At 43.8% G+C, this 16,433-nt stretch overlaps 1 protein-coding gene across 1 annotated transcript in view; it reads right to left on the bottom strand.

Annotated features, from left to right (window-relative positions):
- Nucleotides 1-9,904: 9,904 nt before the first annotated feature.
- Nucleotides 9,905-16,433, bottom strand: part of igsf3 (immunoglobulin superfamily, member 3) — an 85,927-nt gene continuing 79,398 nt past the window's right edge. Inside the window, exons 7-9 of the mRNA XM_036545593.1 lie at nucleotides 15,980-16,393; nucleotides 13,763-14,200; nucleotides 9,905-11,443 (exon numbers count right to left, since the gene is read on the bottom strand). Coding sequence (XP_036401486.1) covers nucleotides 11,193-11,443; nucleotides 13,763-14,200; nucleotides 15,980-16,393 — 1,103 coding nt within the window. The 3' untranslated portion in view covers nucleotides 9,905-11,192. The remainder of the gene's footprint in view (nucleotides 11,444-13,762; nucleotides 14,201-15,979; nucleotides 16,394-16,433) is intronic.

Here is a 16,433-nt window from a genome sequence, read left to right as displayed (position 1 = left end):
GTTTACAAAACAAAATCAGTACTGATTCACACTGAGGCGAGGCAGCTAGTGCAGATTCATTTATTAAGTGACAGTAGATGACATAGAGGGAATATCAAGGACTGGCTATTTAGTTTGGTTTTGTTTATATTTTCCATTTGCTGTGGATTCTCTCAGTTTTTACCACCATTGTCTGTTTTGGTGTTTAGCAAGTAAATGTCATGTCTCCTGTAGTTGCTTCCTTGTTGCTGCTTTGACTTCCAAAACTATTGCATTGCCATGACAACATGGCTACTATTACTACAAGTGTTAACTAAAACAGAATTTATGTGTTGTGTGTATGATTAATGTTACTGGCCTGGCACACTGTTTGCAGTGTCTTTGTGCTTGTTGTGGTGAAATCATGTGTGGGAGTGAACATACAAGTGTGCTGATGAGTATAATACAAGTGTAGCTGAGAAGGATATTGTTAAATTTTCAAGGGCCTTTTGTCTTCAATCTAATTTAAACCTACCAGTAGGAGATCATTTTTTCTAGTGCAATTGTGTAACTGTTTGTTATCTTAATTAGCTCTGTCGCCGTGAAGCCAGTCATTGGTTAATTGACCACACCTGCCTAATCAGAGGCATATTAAAAACAGGTGTGCTGGTGATGATAGGAGACTCTTGTGAGCAGGTTGTGGTGCTTGTGGCCAAGGCTGAGTTTGTGTCTTCTGTTCTGTTTTGTGAGAAGCATTGGGCAAATTCCTCACCATACCTGACAGGGACTAATTATCTCTGTTTGTGTACATGACTACTTCCTGGTTTGCGCTTATCAGTGGATATTTCAATCTGCTGTAACCTGGTTTTAATACCCATGCCTATATTACCTTGCTTTTCCTGGGGTGGTCCATGGAAAATCCAGTGGAAACTCAACCAGGCCAGCAGTGGAAAGCAGTTGACAGATGTCCAAACCACAATACTCTTGAAACTTAAATCGGGTTTCACCAACCACTAATGACTAACCACTAACCATACTCCATCTTGCCACTGCTAAAAGCAGTTTCATATCCAAAGTGCAGTTTAATATAATGTGCATGCAACTATCCTATCTACTACTATGGACACGTAAGAGTGACAGGTGGTCCTGAGCGGTCCTGGAGTGTGTATCTCTGATGGGCCTGCCATGGTCTGAGGCAGGTCTTCTTCCTGTCTCTTGCTCTAGTGGGTGGACTCCTCCCTGCTGTAATAGAGGTTGGCCAAGAGGCTGCATGCCAGGCGATGGTTAATGCAAGTGTGAGTAATGTTTATATAACTGTGCATGGCCCAGTTCAGCACATACACTCCTGCAAAAAGCAGCACTAATCTGTGCAGTGCAGAGTTAGGTGGAGATTTGCTCCAGGAGTTACAGTTCAAACAAATTAAGATTGCATTAAAGGAATATTCTCTAGTTTTCTTTGGGTTGTTTTTTTCCACCAATGAATCAACAGTCACATGTAGGAAATCAATCAACAAGTTAAACAATCAATCAATCAAATCAATTTACCCAGAGTGATAACAGTTGAAGCTATAAAGTGTAATAAAACATGCTTGGTCCAGATTAATCTAATCAGTATCTGTATATCTGTATCTGGCTGAGATCTGAACATGCGGTCACCACAATAATACAAGCTGACTACTCAGGACCCTCAGGTCCCTTGCATAATGTCATCACAACAAGTAGTATTTGTATGAGCACTGAAAACTGCAGAACAGTATCAAGCAAAAATAATTAGACGTGTCTCTGCCTTAATATGTAGTTTAATGTGCATTCTATCCCATGTCACACTTGACATATTTATTTAAATATTGAGAGATTAGACCACATTTGTACCTGCACATATGATAAAATCTTGCATTTATGGCATTCTTGCTCCTTCATTCCACAGCAGTATCTACCTCCTCAGACTGATCCTCACTGTACATTATTCTCCAAATCTCCATATTCTAACTTTGTCTTTAGCACTATATGTCATGTTACTAATGCACTCTGTCCCACTACATTGCCTTGTATGTAAGCTAAATGTTGTTATGTGCTGAACTTCAATTGTACTGCTACTCTCTCTGTTCTGTTAACTATTATTCTTTGTTAGTTGCACCTGATGGTGCTTCTCATAATGGGCCTGTAAATGACTTTAGATTAAATATCTGCTAAATGACTACATGCCAATGTTAAGGTATTTTCAATTTCTGTTAATATTATTCAAACATTATTCAATATATTCTGTGAAATATTGACTGTGATTGATTTATTGAATAATCTGGGAAAAATAAGGTTTGCTTTAATCTTTATTGAGATTCAAGACATTTATCTGATCTGTGCCAGGACTTCAGCTTCGCCCAGAACTTCTTATCGGCTGAGTTTAGTATGCTGTTGGGTACTACTCCCGGAAGCCAAACTTTAACTCCACTTACTCCTCTCTTCTGTTCCTTTATTAATAAAACATATACCTGAGTTCATTGGGGTAAAAGGAGTGATAGTTTGAGTTAGGCATCTACAGTACAGCATCACTCTGTTTTCTTTCATTTCACCCTAGAGTTCTGAATCAGAGTTCTTTAGCTTTATTTAGATACTACCAAAATAAGTGCTCTTTTAACAGTCTCCATGACAACCCACCACCATTGGTGGCATGCTACCTGCACAACCTTGCATTTTCTTTCACGTTTCATGCTGGATATACATCTAGAGATGAGGTCCTATTTTTGCTCGACACACATGTTTCATGGACTTGTGAGAGGAATTTATTTCTTAACCTGTAGTGGTTACTTAAGTTCACATATCCTGTAATTAAAGAAAGGTTTCTCGGTTAGGTTTAAGGATGTAATTAGAGGCAGGGAGGTAGGGGATGCAGTCAGAAGCAGAGGCAGAGAAGAATGTCTTGGGAAAAGCTTGACATTCCAGACTCAAAATAGCATGCTATCTCATCACACACCTCTACAGACACTTTCCGTCTCCAGCTTTGAAAAGGCTTCAAGTGTTTTTAGTACAAGTCTAATTTTAATACAAATTTCCCTGTGACTGCCATGTGAGACTATTTATTTATAATCGAACAAAAACACATTTCTCCTGTAAGAGTCAGTGAATGCTACTGTAGTATGTTGCTCCTTAAACTGGAGCTGCTGGAAGGCATTCTTTCCTGGGAAATGTGTGTTTTGGAGAGAGGGAAAAATGTCATTATACCCTGTGATTCTATCAGACAACAGACAGCAGACAACAGACTATCCCGTTTCTTCCCTACAGCCAGCCGCTACTCCCTTCCTGCTCACCTTCTCGTTATTCTGCGTCCACTTATTCTTAACTCATTCTCTGTTGGCACGAAAATTATACTGTAGGCACGACACAGAAAGAACACCCTTATTACTCTCTTACCAGTGCTTGCCTGCCTGTCCTTGTAATGTCTGAATGCTTCATGCATGATTTTGAATTTATCAGTATGTATCTGACACTAATTGCTAGATTGCTAACCCTAACCCTATCCCTAACACCAACACTCTCACCCATGGTGGCTGATATTATCTATACACTTCTGTCTCATCCATTCTGTAACCAGAATGATCAGGGTACAGCAAAATGCTTCTCGACATAGCGGGCTACTTCTATTCATCACTTGCTCTTGTAAAACAAATAATATTGAAGAAACAAAACAGCAAAAAATCCATCCAATCAAATTTTCAAATCTGAAAGGACAATAAGATGAGAGAACATTCTCAGCTTTCAGGGATGTCACATTTGACTGGTGCTGTAGATGCCCTACAGGACCCACCAGGTCTGTTGACAGACCAACAGACAAATTGACTCTCATTGTCAGGGCTCAGTTGCCTCTTATTACCAGAATTAACTGGCAGACTACATTCTCGTGGTAGAAACAGTTTGACACCAGACACCCAATTTATTCTAGATAAATCAATGGGGATAAGTAAATTCAAGTTGATAGCGAAATATATGTAGCAGTATGTGAACCTGAGCTGCAAGACACTTTACACCCCTGACCTGTCAATAGCTCTCAGTGTTTCTACAAGCCATTCAATTAAGGCACCTTCAAATTCAATTCTGTCCTCTGTAAGCTGTGGGGCTAGTGAACTATTGATTCACTTGAAATGTCATTACTTTACCAAAATGGCAAGGTCAGTGGAAAGAGGAATTATTTTAAAAACACATTATGGCTCAGCCATACACAGTTAATAAAGTACCAACAACTGCAATGTAGATTATTATAAACCATATTATTGATGCTGAGTCCAAAATATTATTTTACAATGATGTTTAGTTAGTAAATGAGTTATAAGAGTATTAGCTAGAGTTGTTATATTGAAAAAAATCCATACTAAACTTTTTTCAGTATTTATGACTGCACTGTATTTTAAAATGTTACCTATTACATTGGGGAACATTAGCCATGAAATCTATCCAAGAACATGAAACCTGTCTTTTAGATTTAAAATTAAACTGTTGTGTTTACATTTACACTAGAAACGTAAACTGCGCATTGCAAGATTGATCATAATAATTCAGGAAAAATTAGGAAATGGTGTTAGCTGTCAGAAATCTGTAAACTTTTGATCTCATGACATACATTTCCATGCCTGTAGATGAGATGAAACATTATGGACTTTCTTGCATACAGACATTTTCTCTTTCTTTAGACAGACTCATAAGAGCCTTAAGCACCGCTCCGTTGACATTTTCTTTCTTTGTGCGGTTCAGCTGGTACATGTGTGGTTCGCTGTTTTTCCTCTTTAAAGGTGGACCACCACAGATGAAAATGAACACATGCACACTTACTCATGTATGCATGCACACACAGAATAGCACTCAGTTTTTCATTCCTATGATTAAAGACATGCTGAGCTGAATCCACTTCTTTGAGTGAATGAAACCCTTGAGGGAAAACCACCACACAAGAGGATGTTTTTTCCTATGTAAATCAAACGCTTGAAAGTTTAATGAAATTCAATCCTCTCTGATAAAACAAAGGGCTAAATGAGTAGCTATGGATCATCTTCTGTAATTTCTTGTGAGGGCAACAGAGGGGAGATTAGTTACGAGGCATTGATTGGCAGAACCTTTATTGCCCCACAGACAAAATGATCATTAATGTTATTGTCCCCCCGTGAGTGTACACATTCACGTCCAACTACAAATTCTCAACTTACAGTTTAACAACCCCAAAACACAGGGATTTGTAATTGGACTTTCCATCAGGATTCCAAAAATCTAAATGGCTCCAACCCCCCACATTCCATCAGAGACCATCAGTCCAGGGTTCCATGGAGGTTCAGTTGGATTCATCAGGCGTCTAATCGCTTTCCCTCTGAAGGGAGCTGAATTATGGATGAGCAAGGGCTCGTTTAGTCAAAGAGCTCTGTTGTTAATAATTGAACATGCTACTACGCTGCCTCTTCTTGGTCATTAGGAGCCGGAGATCGCAGAGCTGCAATCACCCTAAATGAAGCTAATTATGACAATGAGTGGAACTTGGGCTTTTTCGCGGTTCAAGCACAAATTCACCCATTGGGTTCCCTTTACGCCACAAGCCAGTGATGAAATATCTCCTGTTCTTACTCTAAAAGAGGAGGTAAGTGCACTTTGTTCTTCGCTTAAGGAAAGGCCGACCTTGGCTGTAGGTTTGCTCCAAATACACATTTCCATTTGGACATCGGTTTGCTGTTTAGAGCTAGGGAGGTTTCCTCGTCTCCTTGTTCTGTTTCAGGACATGTCATTTGAGACTGCCTCTATACAGATCGTAAGACTTTTTCACACCTCATTTGGTATTGAGTTCCAGCTGCCTTCCACTTCTGACAGTGCTCTGCTCCTCTATGTCTGTGCTTCATTACACTCAGGCTTGCAGGATTTCTACAGCTAGTTCTGCTGCCCTTACCTGCCTTTCACACACCAGTCAGTACAGGCGATTCTTCTAGACTCCATAATTAGACTGCTGCCTTTGTGTGTATGCGTCCCTAAAAGAACATTCTGTGTGAAATACCACATTTGTTTGCTTTTAAATATTGCTTCTTTTTGTTGGTTTTCTTGTTTGTGTGATTTTCTATGCTAATAAGCTGTTAAGAAGTGTCACTGTACTGGCACTCAGCTGTTCTACTGAGAGGGCTTTGCAAATGGTAAGAGCAGTCAGTCAGTCAGTGGGCTCGTATCTGAGCTGACAGTGACAGTGTCAAAGGAAGAGCAGCTTCAGCTGAGTGGCCTTACACAGCTGCTCTCCCTCAGGCAATCATATCCCTGCAGTCTGTGATGAGCGTACAACCTGGCAGCACAGAAGGACTCTCCAAGCCTCCCAGAAGAAGTGCCCAAGTCTCCCAGCTCCCCACAGCAGCGTGTCCTGAAATGGTGCCTGGAAGATACCGAAACACACGTGCATGCACACGCACATGCACACAGACCTGCACCATCAGTCACAGGACCACACATCAAGTGTCTCCTCTGGCAATGAACACAAATGAATCTAGTGAAGTACTTCCCGCTGAGAGCATAGGGACTGATCACTGCAGGAGAAGATTCTTTTTGCGCATTTAAAAAGAATTGGTAAACTAAGACCAGCTGGGTTCGCTGTACTGCAGGATGCCACTATTCAAGCAGATTCAGATATACACAAACTGGGTTTGTATCCCCAAATTTGCACTGTCACACTGAAAACTTTTCTTCCAGTAAGCAACACAGTGTAAAAATCTGAGTGTACCATTCAGGTGGTGTATGATCTACAGGAAGAATGCTCAACTCTGTGTCAAAGGACAAAAAACACAAGCCTTTCTTCTGTAATAGGGCAGACATTTTAAAAGAGAAGGTTGTTTCCCCTTCTAAAACAATATGTTGATACTCACCCATGTGGCTAACAATCATTTATCCTCCATTATGGTCTCCTACCATTATGAGCACTTTGCTGGAAGTGGTCCAGCTCTATCCAGTTCTAGAAACAGCATATTTAGTCTGCATCCACAGCCACCAGGAAAATATGTATTGTTATAATACACACATATGAGACATTTCCTGCCAAAGTCCCTGTTGGAGTGGGGTTAGGCATTGATGACAGTGATGTAAAGAATGTGAAATAAAAAACAAAATACAGACGAATTCTTTATGTTTTTACTGCAACAACGTGATCCAAACTGCCTTTTATTTCTTCCACGGTTTGACTTCTACAATTGAAAAAATAAACAAAAACAAACAAAAAATGAACACAAATAGTACCAAAAAGCATAAAAAAGCTGAGACCTTCTTTTTTTTTAAATTCAGTGCACGAGTTCTGCACAAATGCAGTTTAAAAACAATAGAAAATACAACATTTAAAAAGAACCACAATGGCCAAACTGAACGCATCACCACAATGTTAACAGCAACTCTGAAGCCTGTACACGAGCCAACAATGCGTTCTCCAAACGTTATGGTAACCCCCGCAGAACACAGAGTTAGCTGGGTGCATAATACAACATACAACTGAGAGTGATTCCGTACAGCTGGACCAACAGCTGTTCTGTAAAAACAAACTTCAGTGCCTCTCTCTTCATTTCCCTGGTGCAGGCAAAGACCTTATAAAGGACCATTAACTATTAATAATGTTTGGAACCCATAAGTTCAATCATATTTTTTTTTTGTTTGGCAGCCAGCGCAAAGAAAACATCCATATGTTTTGGACATTTTAATTTTTTTACTCCATGTGACTTATCTCACACAGGAATTAGAATCAATAAAACTCATAGAATCTTCACACTGCCAAGGAAATGGAGAAGTTACCACTGCTGATGCAAGTTTCCGCAAAAACAAAACCTCCTATGACACACTTGCAAGACCTCTGTAGGCAAATGTAAAACTACAAAACATCAAAATGTTTCGAGCTTTTCCATGCAATATATATATATATATGTTGACAGAAGAGAAAAGAAACAGCAGAAAGCAGACTTTCACTGAGGTGTGTGAAGCTAACTTCAGATGCATTTACAGTATGGCTCAAACAGTCCTGTCTGTCGACTACCTAAAGCGGTCTCGCCCGTGAACCCCACCGAAATTGCGCCTTTCGCCTCCGTGAGCCATTTCCCTCGTCCTGGCTGCGTGTGTCTACAGCGATGGATTCGCTTCACCGTGCTCGGTTGAGATGATGTCCACACAGAGATTTGCCCATCGATGAAGTTTTACGTATTCTAAGCTAGGCATTACAGTACATTTCAATAAATAGTTTCAAGTTGACACATTTTGTCACAAATTACTCACGGCAAACAATGGCTTGTGGTATTTTCACCATAAAAATAAAAAATAACTACATTTGTTCTGTTTCTGAGCCTCACGCCAGCTTGTTGAACAAACAGGCACAGCTGAAGCAGGAACCTAACCCTCATAGAACCATAGCCACTTCTATGTATAGTAGATATGGATTTTAAAAAGAAGCAAAAATTCTTTTTCTTTTTTTTAAAAAAAAAAGAAAATTCTAGACTGACTGATTTCACCCAATTCATCATGGCCTCCTGGCTCTGTCTCAGATGTGACTGTTGCTTTGAACAGCTTGGAAAAAAAAAATCTAGTATTTTTTTACCTCTATAGTCATCACTTCTGATTATCTGAGAGCACAACACAGTAATGTACACCATGTGGTGGAGGTTTGTGACAGCAGATGGTGCATGTGGCCAGGTGCCTGAAGGATTGAAGCCATCTAGACCATCCCATATGCATTACTGTGTTTGGGGTAAGTGAATGAAATAAAACTAAACCATCTACATGTCATTCTGGAGTGTCTGTATTGTCAAATTTAACGTCCTGCTTACATCGTGACTGTCAAGAGGTGTATACAATGTGTATTTGTATTAATGGGAGGCTGGCACAACATGGCCGCTTGCATGGCCGCTTGCTGTCCAGTCATGTGGCAGTGTCTCTCTGTGTCCTTTCTGGGCAAGTGGCACATGTTTTCTGCCCTGTTTGCCAATACATATCTAAGCTTCCATTTCTAATGTGGTCTGACAATCACTTCATCTGTTATACACAATTTTTATTTTAAGACTGCACAAAAGTGTTATGCAGATATCAAACCAAAAAAAAAAAAAATCAAAAGCAGATGGCCTAAGCTTTTTTCCCCTTGCTTTTTGAAGCGCCTCAATACCTGAACTACAAAGTGGCCCTTCGTGTGCTCACATATCCCATAGACCAATGGCAAAGGGGCAGGTTGTCCGATCTGCAGACCATGGAGTCTTTAAGCTGATACGCATTCTTCCTATTTCTGGATTGTGGTGAGTAGTTCCAGAGGAACGAAAGCAAAAAAAAAGAAAAACGTTATTGGCACTGAAATGTCATATCACATTCACATTCTGATCAACTGCGGAAAACCAAGACTGGTTCTCCCTCCCCTTAGCGCTTTTCTCGGCACATTTGGCCATGGTAAGGATGCTAGTCAGACCCCGTCCGCCAAATCTGCGGCGAGATTTAATCTCTGCCTTCTGCTCTCCAGGTAAAGGGAACAGATGACACAGCAGCAGGTTGGCAGACATAGGGCCGGCACGTCAGCTCCATCCGCTTTGGAGATATTTAGGGACCGTCCGTCTCAGAAGATGACAGGATTATCAGCACATTATCAGCACTGATGAGGAAGCCTTTTCGCTTCCTCTAACCTCCCCGACACCACCCACCCCAACCCCATCCTGGCCCATTACACCCCTTTTCCACTGTAATGCAGTCTGGCTCTCTTAGCTCAGTTTACTTCCATTGTCTTTTGTGTTATTCATACCAATGTCAGCTCAGTCTGCCAGCATTACTGATGCTGGCTATACAAGTGAGCTGTGGATAGAGTTGGCAAGCTGTGTAACTATGTTGTTTTTGTTGGTGACAGCATGAGAAACTGAAGAGGTAAACATGGAACAGGGAAAGCAAATGACCCACAAACATCAGTGATGGACAAACGCAATATGGACCTTCATTTTTTTTTTTTTTTTTTTGGAATGCAGACAAAGCCGAGGCAGTTGTCTCAATCTGGGTACACAGTAGCAGTCAGAGTGGCCTCATGTGCTACAGCTCTGATAGTGAGAAATGCAATGAAAAATTAACCATGCTGCAGCAGGTCAGCCAGCTGTGGCTCCAACTCCTGCTACCCTGGGTCCAGCTCTATACTGGAAAAGGCATATAATGAGCCAGCTTGGTTCGAGCACCAGAGCGGAAAAGGGGAATAATGAGCCAGCCTGGTTCCAGCTCTAGCAAAGAGGAACACGATGGAGCAAGAAGAACTCTTCTTTCCCTCATACCTAGCACACTCACCTACACACCTACAGCTAATAATCTTATCAGAACATCCACCCAAACCACTGCCTTTGTTAAAGTTCTTGCCTCGTCTCCACAAATTCTGGGTTTTGAAATAGTACAGTTCAGAGGCATGACTGTGTGTTCACTATCCGGTGGAGTCAAGTATAGTTAATGCAGATGTCCCAGTTGCCTTCAGCCTGACAAGACTGCCTGTGGTTGATAATCCAAAGTGAAAGCATTTGACCAAGTGTCTCTGGGTCTTTGGCACAGACCACCAGCCCATTCCACAGTTTGTTTCCTTCAGTTGCTTTGAAACAACAGCATTTATGTTCCAGCCTTAACATGGACACAGGATCCCTCTCATTGCTCCATTCCTGACTAGGCTTACAGGCGGACAAAGTGTTTCCTACAAGCGTTTTATGCTGTTATTGTTTCCATGTGTCTGTGTTCCAACAGCTCAGACCAACGGTGCATTCTGTGGTTCACTGAAAAAGTCACAGCGATATAAAAATGTGACAGAATAATTGAAATGGTGACAAACGAATACAAAAGAAAAAAAACAAACCATCAAGCAACCAGAAAGAGAATCGGACTTCACGCTAAACCTCGAAGGACATCCAACAGCAGTTTACATTGAAGGAGAAGAACAGAATTTGAACTTGATTTTGGCAAAGTGACAATCTTTTTTTTTGTCCATGGATGACCCATGAAGCAGACCAGAGGTGGCCTTGTGGCTGGGGGAGGGTTGCGGTGAGGGAGAGCTCACATGGCGAACGTTAACCAAAAAAAAAAAGTCTGGCAGATATGGCCCTCCTTGTAAATTAGAGAAGCAACCCAGGGCTCCAGCCACAGGCGGCGGAGATGTGTGGACGGATTTGACAGCTTTGACACAGCGGTGACAGCCCAGGCCGGGCGCTCAGACAAGCCCAGGCCTTCCTGGTGGCTTCCTCCGTGACAGGGGGGCGCCTTTACTCCACAGAGCCGGGGTGAAGGCTGAGAGCCGGGGGCTCCAGGCAGGTGGGGGAGTAGTTGAGGTGCGGCTCTTTGATCCACAGCAAGGGGGCGCCGTTCTTGCCCTCCTGGTTCTTGCTGGAGCTGCGGGCCTTGTAGCGCACCAGCAGGACTGCGATGAGGAGGATGCCGAAGATGGGGAATGGGTAGAAGAAGACGAAGTAGAAGAGCGAGTCGTTGGAGCAGACGACTGACTGCAGTGTGGAAGCTAGAGAGAGAGAGAGAGAGAGAGAGAGAGAGAGGAAGAGAGATGTGAGGGAAAGAAAGAGAGGAGGTAAGGAAAACAAAATGCTAATGCTTGAGGTGCCATCTATTTCCATTTTAGCCTGTGTCTCAGGCCTCTGAAATGGACGGACTCAGCAATATAACCTTTCAGCTCTGTTTACAAGCTTCAAAGCTTTAAAACGTCAAATACGTAAACCACTGCTCGATTGTGATTGGCTGTTCGATCTTGGAGACTTAAACAGCTGACTGCACCATTTTCTGTCAAACTAACATTGAAGAGCATTGGCTGCTATAAGGTTGCAGTAGTTAAGACTGCCGTCACTGGTTGCAGATACAGAATGAAACAAAATGAAAAAGGCAAAATTTAAAAAGCTCAGGCCAGTCAGAAACTATTTATATTCAAACCAATCAATTTGCTATCTATAAATGAAGCATGCTGCTGCTGTCTGAATCAAATGACTTTGCTTGTCATTATCAAAGTGCAATCATGGAGTGAAAGCCCTTAATAGTAGTTTTTAAGTGCCAAATAGCTTATCAAAATGACAAGCATAGAACCAGGGCCATCAAAGAAGACAGTGAAAACCTATCATTTCCATTGGGAGTAGGAAAATGAACTTCTCTTCACTAATTGTAAACACAAGAGTATTTGCCACATCCGTCCACCAGATCGTGCCCATGAGTAGTAATGCTACATTTGGTATGGCATCACAAATTGAATGTGAATGTGAAATTGATGTTCTTCTATAAACAACACGATTCAGATGAAAGCTTAGCGGTCAAAAGGCATTTTAAAATCTCAGTGTTGGTGAATGAGGTACGTGGATAAGAAAAACTTCAAAAACCGGTTCCACACACAACCGATGGAGCACCTGAGAAGCCTCCTTCGGCATCATTATGGGCTGTGTATCACAGAGTGGTCTTGCCTTCCCTTGCTTTGTCAGCTATCAGTGGGTTTGATCTCGACTTGACATGGAGATCATGGGATAGGAGCTAGGTCAGGGTGCGAGACAAAATACCGCACTCGCCTCACAGACGCCCATTTGATGGATTACAATAGACTGCTTGCCTCAGACTAAAACCTGGACATCAAAACACTGGTGGACAATGTGCAAACACAGGTGTCACTCTAACAATATGCGAGTTGGTAAGAAAGCAACATTTTAGACATAGATCTTCTACGGAATTTAGATTCTAAAAGCAATTCTGTGTTCAGAAAGATTGGAGACCACTGGGTTAAGGTGATGTCTGTAAAATGAGTATTTCTCATTTGCAGGCTCTCCTCGGAGTTATTGATGTCTCACCAATCACTGCTGTTAACAACTGGATGAACCAGTATCTTGTTTCAGAGTGCTATTATAGTCAATGTCTTCATATCCAGGTATGTACACACAACCTAGGGGGGTCAACATAAGGGGACTAGTGGAACAGTACTTTCATACATATAAAATTCCTGTTTCTTCTATGCTTTGTCATCACGTAACGCTTCTGCTGCTGGTGTTCCACCCTTGATCAATGAAAGTGTCTGCCCAGATTAATCGCCTAATGAATAGAGGAGTGTAATGAAACCAGACAGGGAGAGAGGTCAGATAATGAAGTGCTATCCAGAGCTGGAAATCATCTGCAGTGCTACCCGCGCTGTGATTGAATTTCAAACAGTCAGCTGTTGCATCTTTCAGACCCAGCTGCAGAAACGGTAAACAACAGCGGGTGCAGCAATCACAAGTCCTCAAAAGGGGAGCGAGAGACGATTCTGACCAAGCTGTGAGAGCCCAGGCAGCATTAAGATAAATGGAATGTCCTAACTGTGTTAAAGTGGATGGCCACTTTCACTGTGGCCCAAACCTTATAGGGTGACATTACATCACATTATTGGCATTTAGCAGATGCTCTTATCCAGAGTGACTTACATAGGTTACTCTGGTTATAGGTTATAGGTGACTTACATAGGTTATGTCTACCAGCTAGCTTGTACCTTGTCTGGCCAACAATTGAAACGTGGTCATGATGCGCTTCTAATATTGTTCACTATGGCTTTTTTGCTTGTGTTGTACTCTGCCTCACTTGTAAGCAGCTTTGGATAAAGGCTTCTGCCAAATGAATAAATGTAAATGTTAATGTTAGTTTAAAGCTGGGTATTTACTGAAGCAATTCTGGGTTAAATACCTTTCCCATGGGTACAGCAGCAGCGTCTGGGCAGGGAATTGAGCCAGCAGCCTTTCGGTTACAAGTCCTGCTCCTTACCACTATGCTACACTGCCGCCCCAGAAAGGGCGTAGTTGACAGGAAGGGCATCATCGCCTACCTCGCTCCAGCACATTGACGATGGTGACGCCGGAGTTGTTTGTGGCGAGGCGGTACCAGGCGTTGCGCGGGTTCAGCAGCCACTCCTCCACATGGCAGTAGTAGCTGCCTGCGTCGGCAGGCCGTGCCCCCTGGATGGTCAGGCTGTAGAGGTCGAAGGTGGGCCTCTCGAAGCGCAGCCGCGAGTCTGGCCCTGGCGCCTCATCTGGGCTGCAGTTCCCGTTCCCGAAGACGGCGTCGTGGCCGATGGAGAAGACGCACTGCTGCTCGGCCTCCTCGCCGCCCTCGCTGCCGTCGCCGCCTGCCCGTGCCACGTACCAGGACACAGAGAAGCGCGAGTCCTTGCTGGACTGGGAGGGGATGCTGCAGCCCAGCCGAATGGAGCCGGACTCCTGCACGGTGATGTTAGACTCCACCTCCTCCACCTGCAGCCGCACCTCTGAGGGGAAAGGGAGAAAACGCAGTCAGAACTCATTACATTACATTATTATTGTCATTTAGCAGACGCTCTTATCCAGAGCGACTTACACACGGTAGGTCACAATTTTATCCATACATACAGCTGAATATTTAATGAGGCAGCTGTGGGTTAATACCTTGCCCAAGGCTACAACAGCAGCGCTCTAGCGAGGAATCGAACCAGAAACCTTTTGGTTATGAGCCCTGCTCCTTACCACTACACCACATTGCTGTACCCTGGAACATGGACATTCAATTCCAATTCAGTTGATTTAAATTTGCAAAGTGTGTCAACAGCAGCTCAAGTCTGTATTTCATACATGTTTAACTGCAACCAGAGACTGTGGTCCATGTTTTATGGTTCGTAATTTCCACCTACAGCATAGTGCTTACTGCGCCGAGGCATTCGTTTTCGGCTTGGTCCAGATAAAAGGAAGGGTTCAGAGAATGAATGAAAGAAAGAATTTTTGATCTGTCACACATGTCAAGAGGATGATCCGTGGGTGAGAGGTGTCACTGTTTGAGGATCTCCCATGATGCCGTCTGTTTTGAAATACATTTTTCTGGATGGTATCCTGACAAATGCATAATTTAGCAGCTTAAGTGAACTCATTCCCCCGGAGAAATAAGGCGACTGAAGCGTTTCTTCATTAGCGGCACTTCTCTGATATGGGACTGAGAATAACCATGTCTCTCGTGGGTGCGAAAACAGTGCTGTAATCTGCATCTGATTTATCATTTATTAACCATTTTTCCCTGAAAAGAAGGGCAGCAAGTCGACCCAAGGCGCCTCGGTGATCGAGGAACTGGGCTTCTAACCAGAGGGAACAAAGATTCACTGTTCTTGCACTCTTGCTTTTAAGTCTTGCTTTTCTGTATGGCACTTGTTATTCTACACTGGATAGTTTTTGCATTTATGTCACTGTCATATTCTTGATTGTTTCATAAGTGCAGCACTGTGGTTATTGTAGCAGTGCATTACACATTTTCACTTTCGCTTAATGCGGTACTGATGTTTTCTGGAACGGCACTGCAGATGTCTTGGCAACTCTGAAGCAGCCCGTTGTAACTCAATAAAATATCTACAGCGCTCCACTTTGCGCTGCGGAGGCACCTCCTCTGACCTCTCTGTTTTTAGTCAGGCAGATGCCCCGGATGCCCCCCCCCCCCCAGACTTCACACTGCATGCTGATGGCGCTGGGATGACACATGGCGCATCAGACCGCAAAAAGAAAAGGTCACCTCGTTCCTTTTTATCTCAGGAAGCGGCGAGACTAATGTGCAATTAAAATAAGAGTGACATGGATCTCTCTCTCTCTCTCTCTCTCTCTCTCTCTCTCCCTCTCTCTCTCCCTGCACCACACTGGAGACCCAAACTCTTGTTGCTGACAGAAAGAGGCCGGGAGCACTGACACCTGCTCCACCCAGACAAGCAGGTGCAGCTCGCTCCCTCACCTGAACTCTGCAAGTGGGCGGGGGAGGATTGACGAAGCCAGCTGAGTGCTACTGTCTGAAAAGCTGTAGGAGGACGCCGAACACTACGTCACGTGACTTGGAACAGGCACACGGACTGAGGCTTGCACAGCTATCCCATCTGCTAACAGGGATCCGTTAGGCGCGCTACAGAGATGATAATGACAATCGTGGTGATGACAATAAACTCGCCACCTCACGATCTCGTGGAAAAACAAGCTCCTGCCGGCCCTGCGGAGCTAACCCCGACAGCCCTCCGTGAGACTCCGGAGCCGGGTATCCGTACCTGGCTGCGAGACCACCACCTGGGTGAAGCCGGAGGAGTCCTGGGACAGCAGGTACCAGGCGCCGTCGGGGTCCAGCAGCCACTCCTCCACCTGGCAGTAGTAGATGCCGCTGTCGCTGGTCTCGGCCTGGTGCAGCGTGAGGCCGTAGAGGCGCGGGGAGAGGCGCTCCGATTGCACCCGGCTCTTCAGGCGCTCCTCCTCGGCGTACGTCCCGTACTCGAAGCCCGAGCTGTGGCTGATCTTCAGCAGCAGCTCGGCGGCGTCCTCGGGCTCCGCCCCCTTGCGGGCGTACCACAGGACCGTGTGCTGCGAGTCCGGGCTGGTCTGGGACGAGATGGAGCAGTTGACCCGCACCCGGCTGTCCTCCACGAACCAAAGGCTCTGGTTGGTCTTGTCGACCCGCAGCTTGCTCACTGGAGGAGAGGGAAAAGGAGTTAGGGATATGTGTGAGGC

The sequence above is a fragment of the Megalops cyprinoides genome, chromosome 14 (assembly GCF_013368585.1).
Source record: "Megalops cyprinoides isolate fMegCyp1 chromosome 14, fMegCyp1.pri, whole genome shotgun sequence".
NCBI lineage: Eukaryota > Metazoa > Chordata > Actinopteri > Elopiformes > Megalopidae > Megalops > Megalops cyprinoides.
Note: the sequence above shows the minus strand (reverse complement) of the source record. Positions and strands in the feature narration are given on the sequence as shown.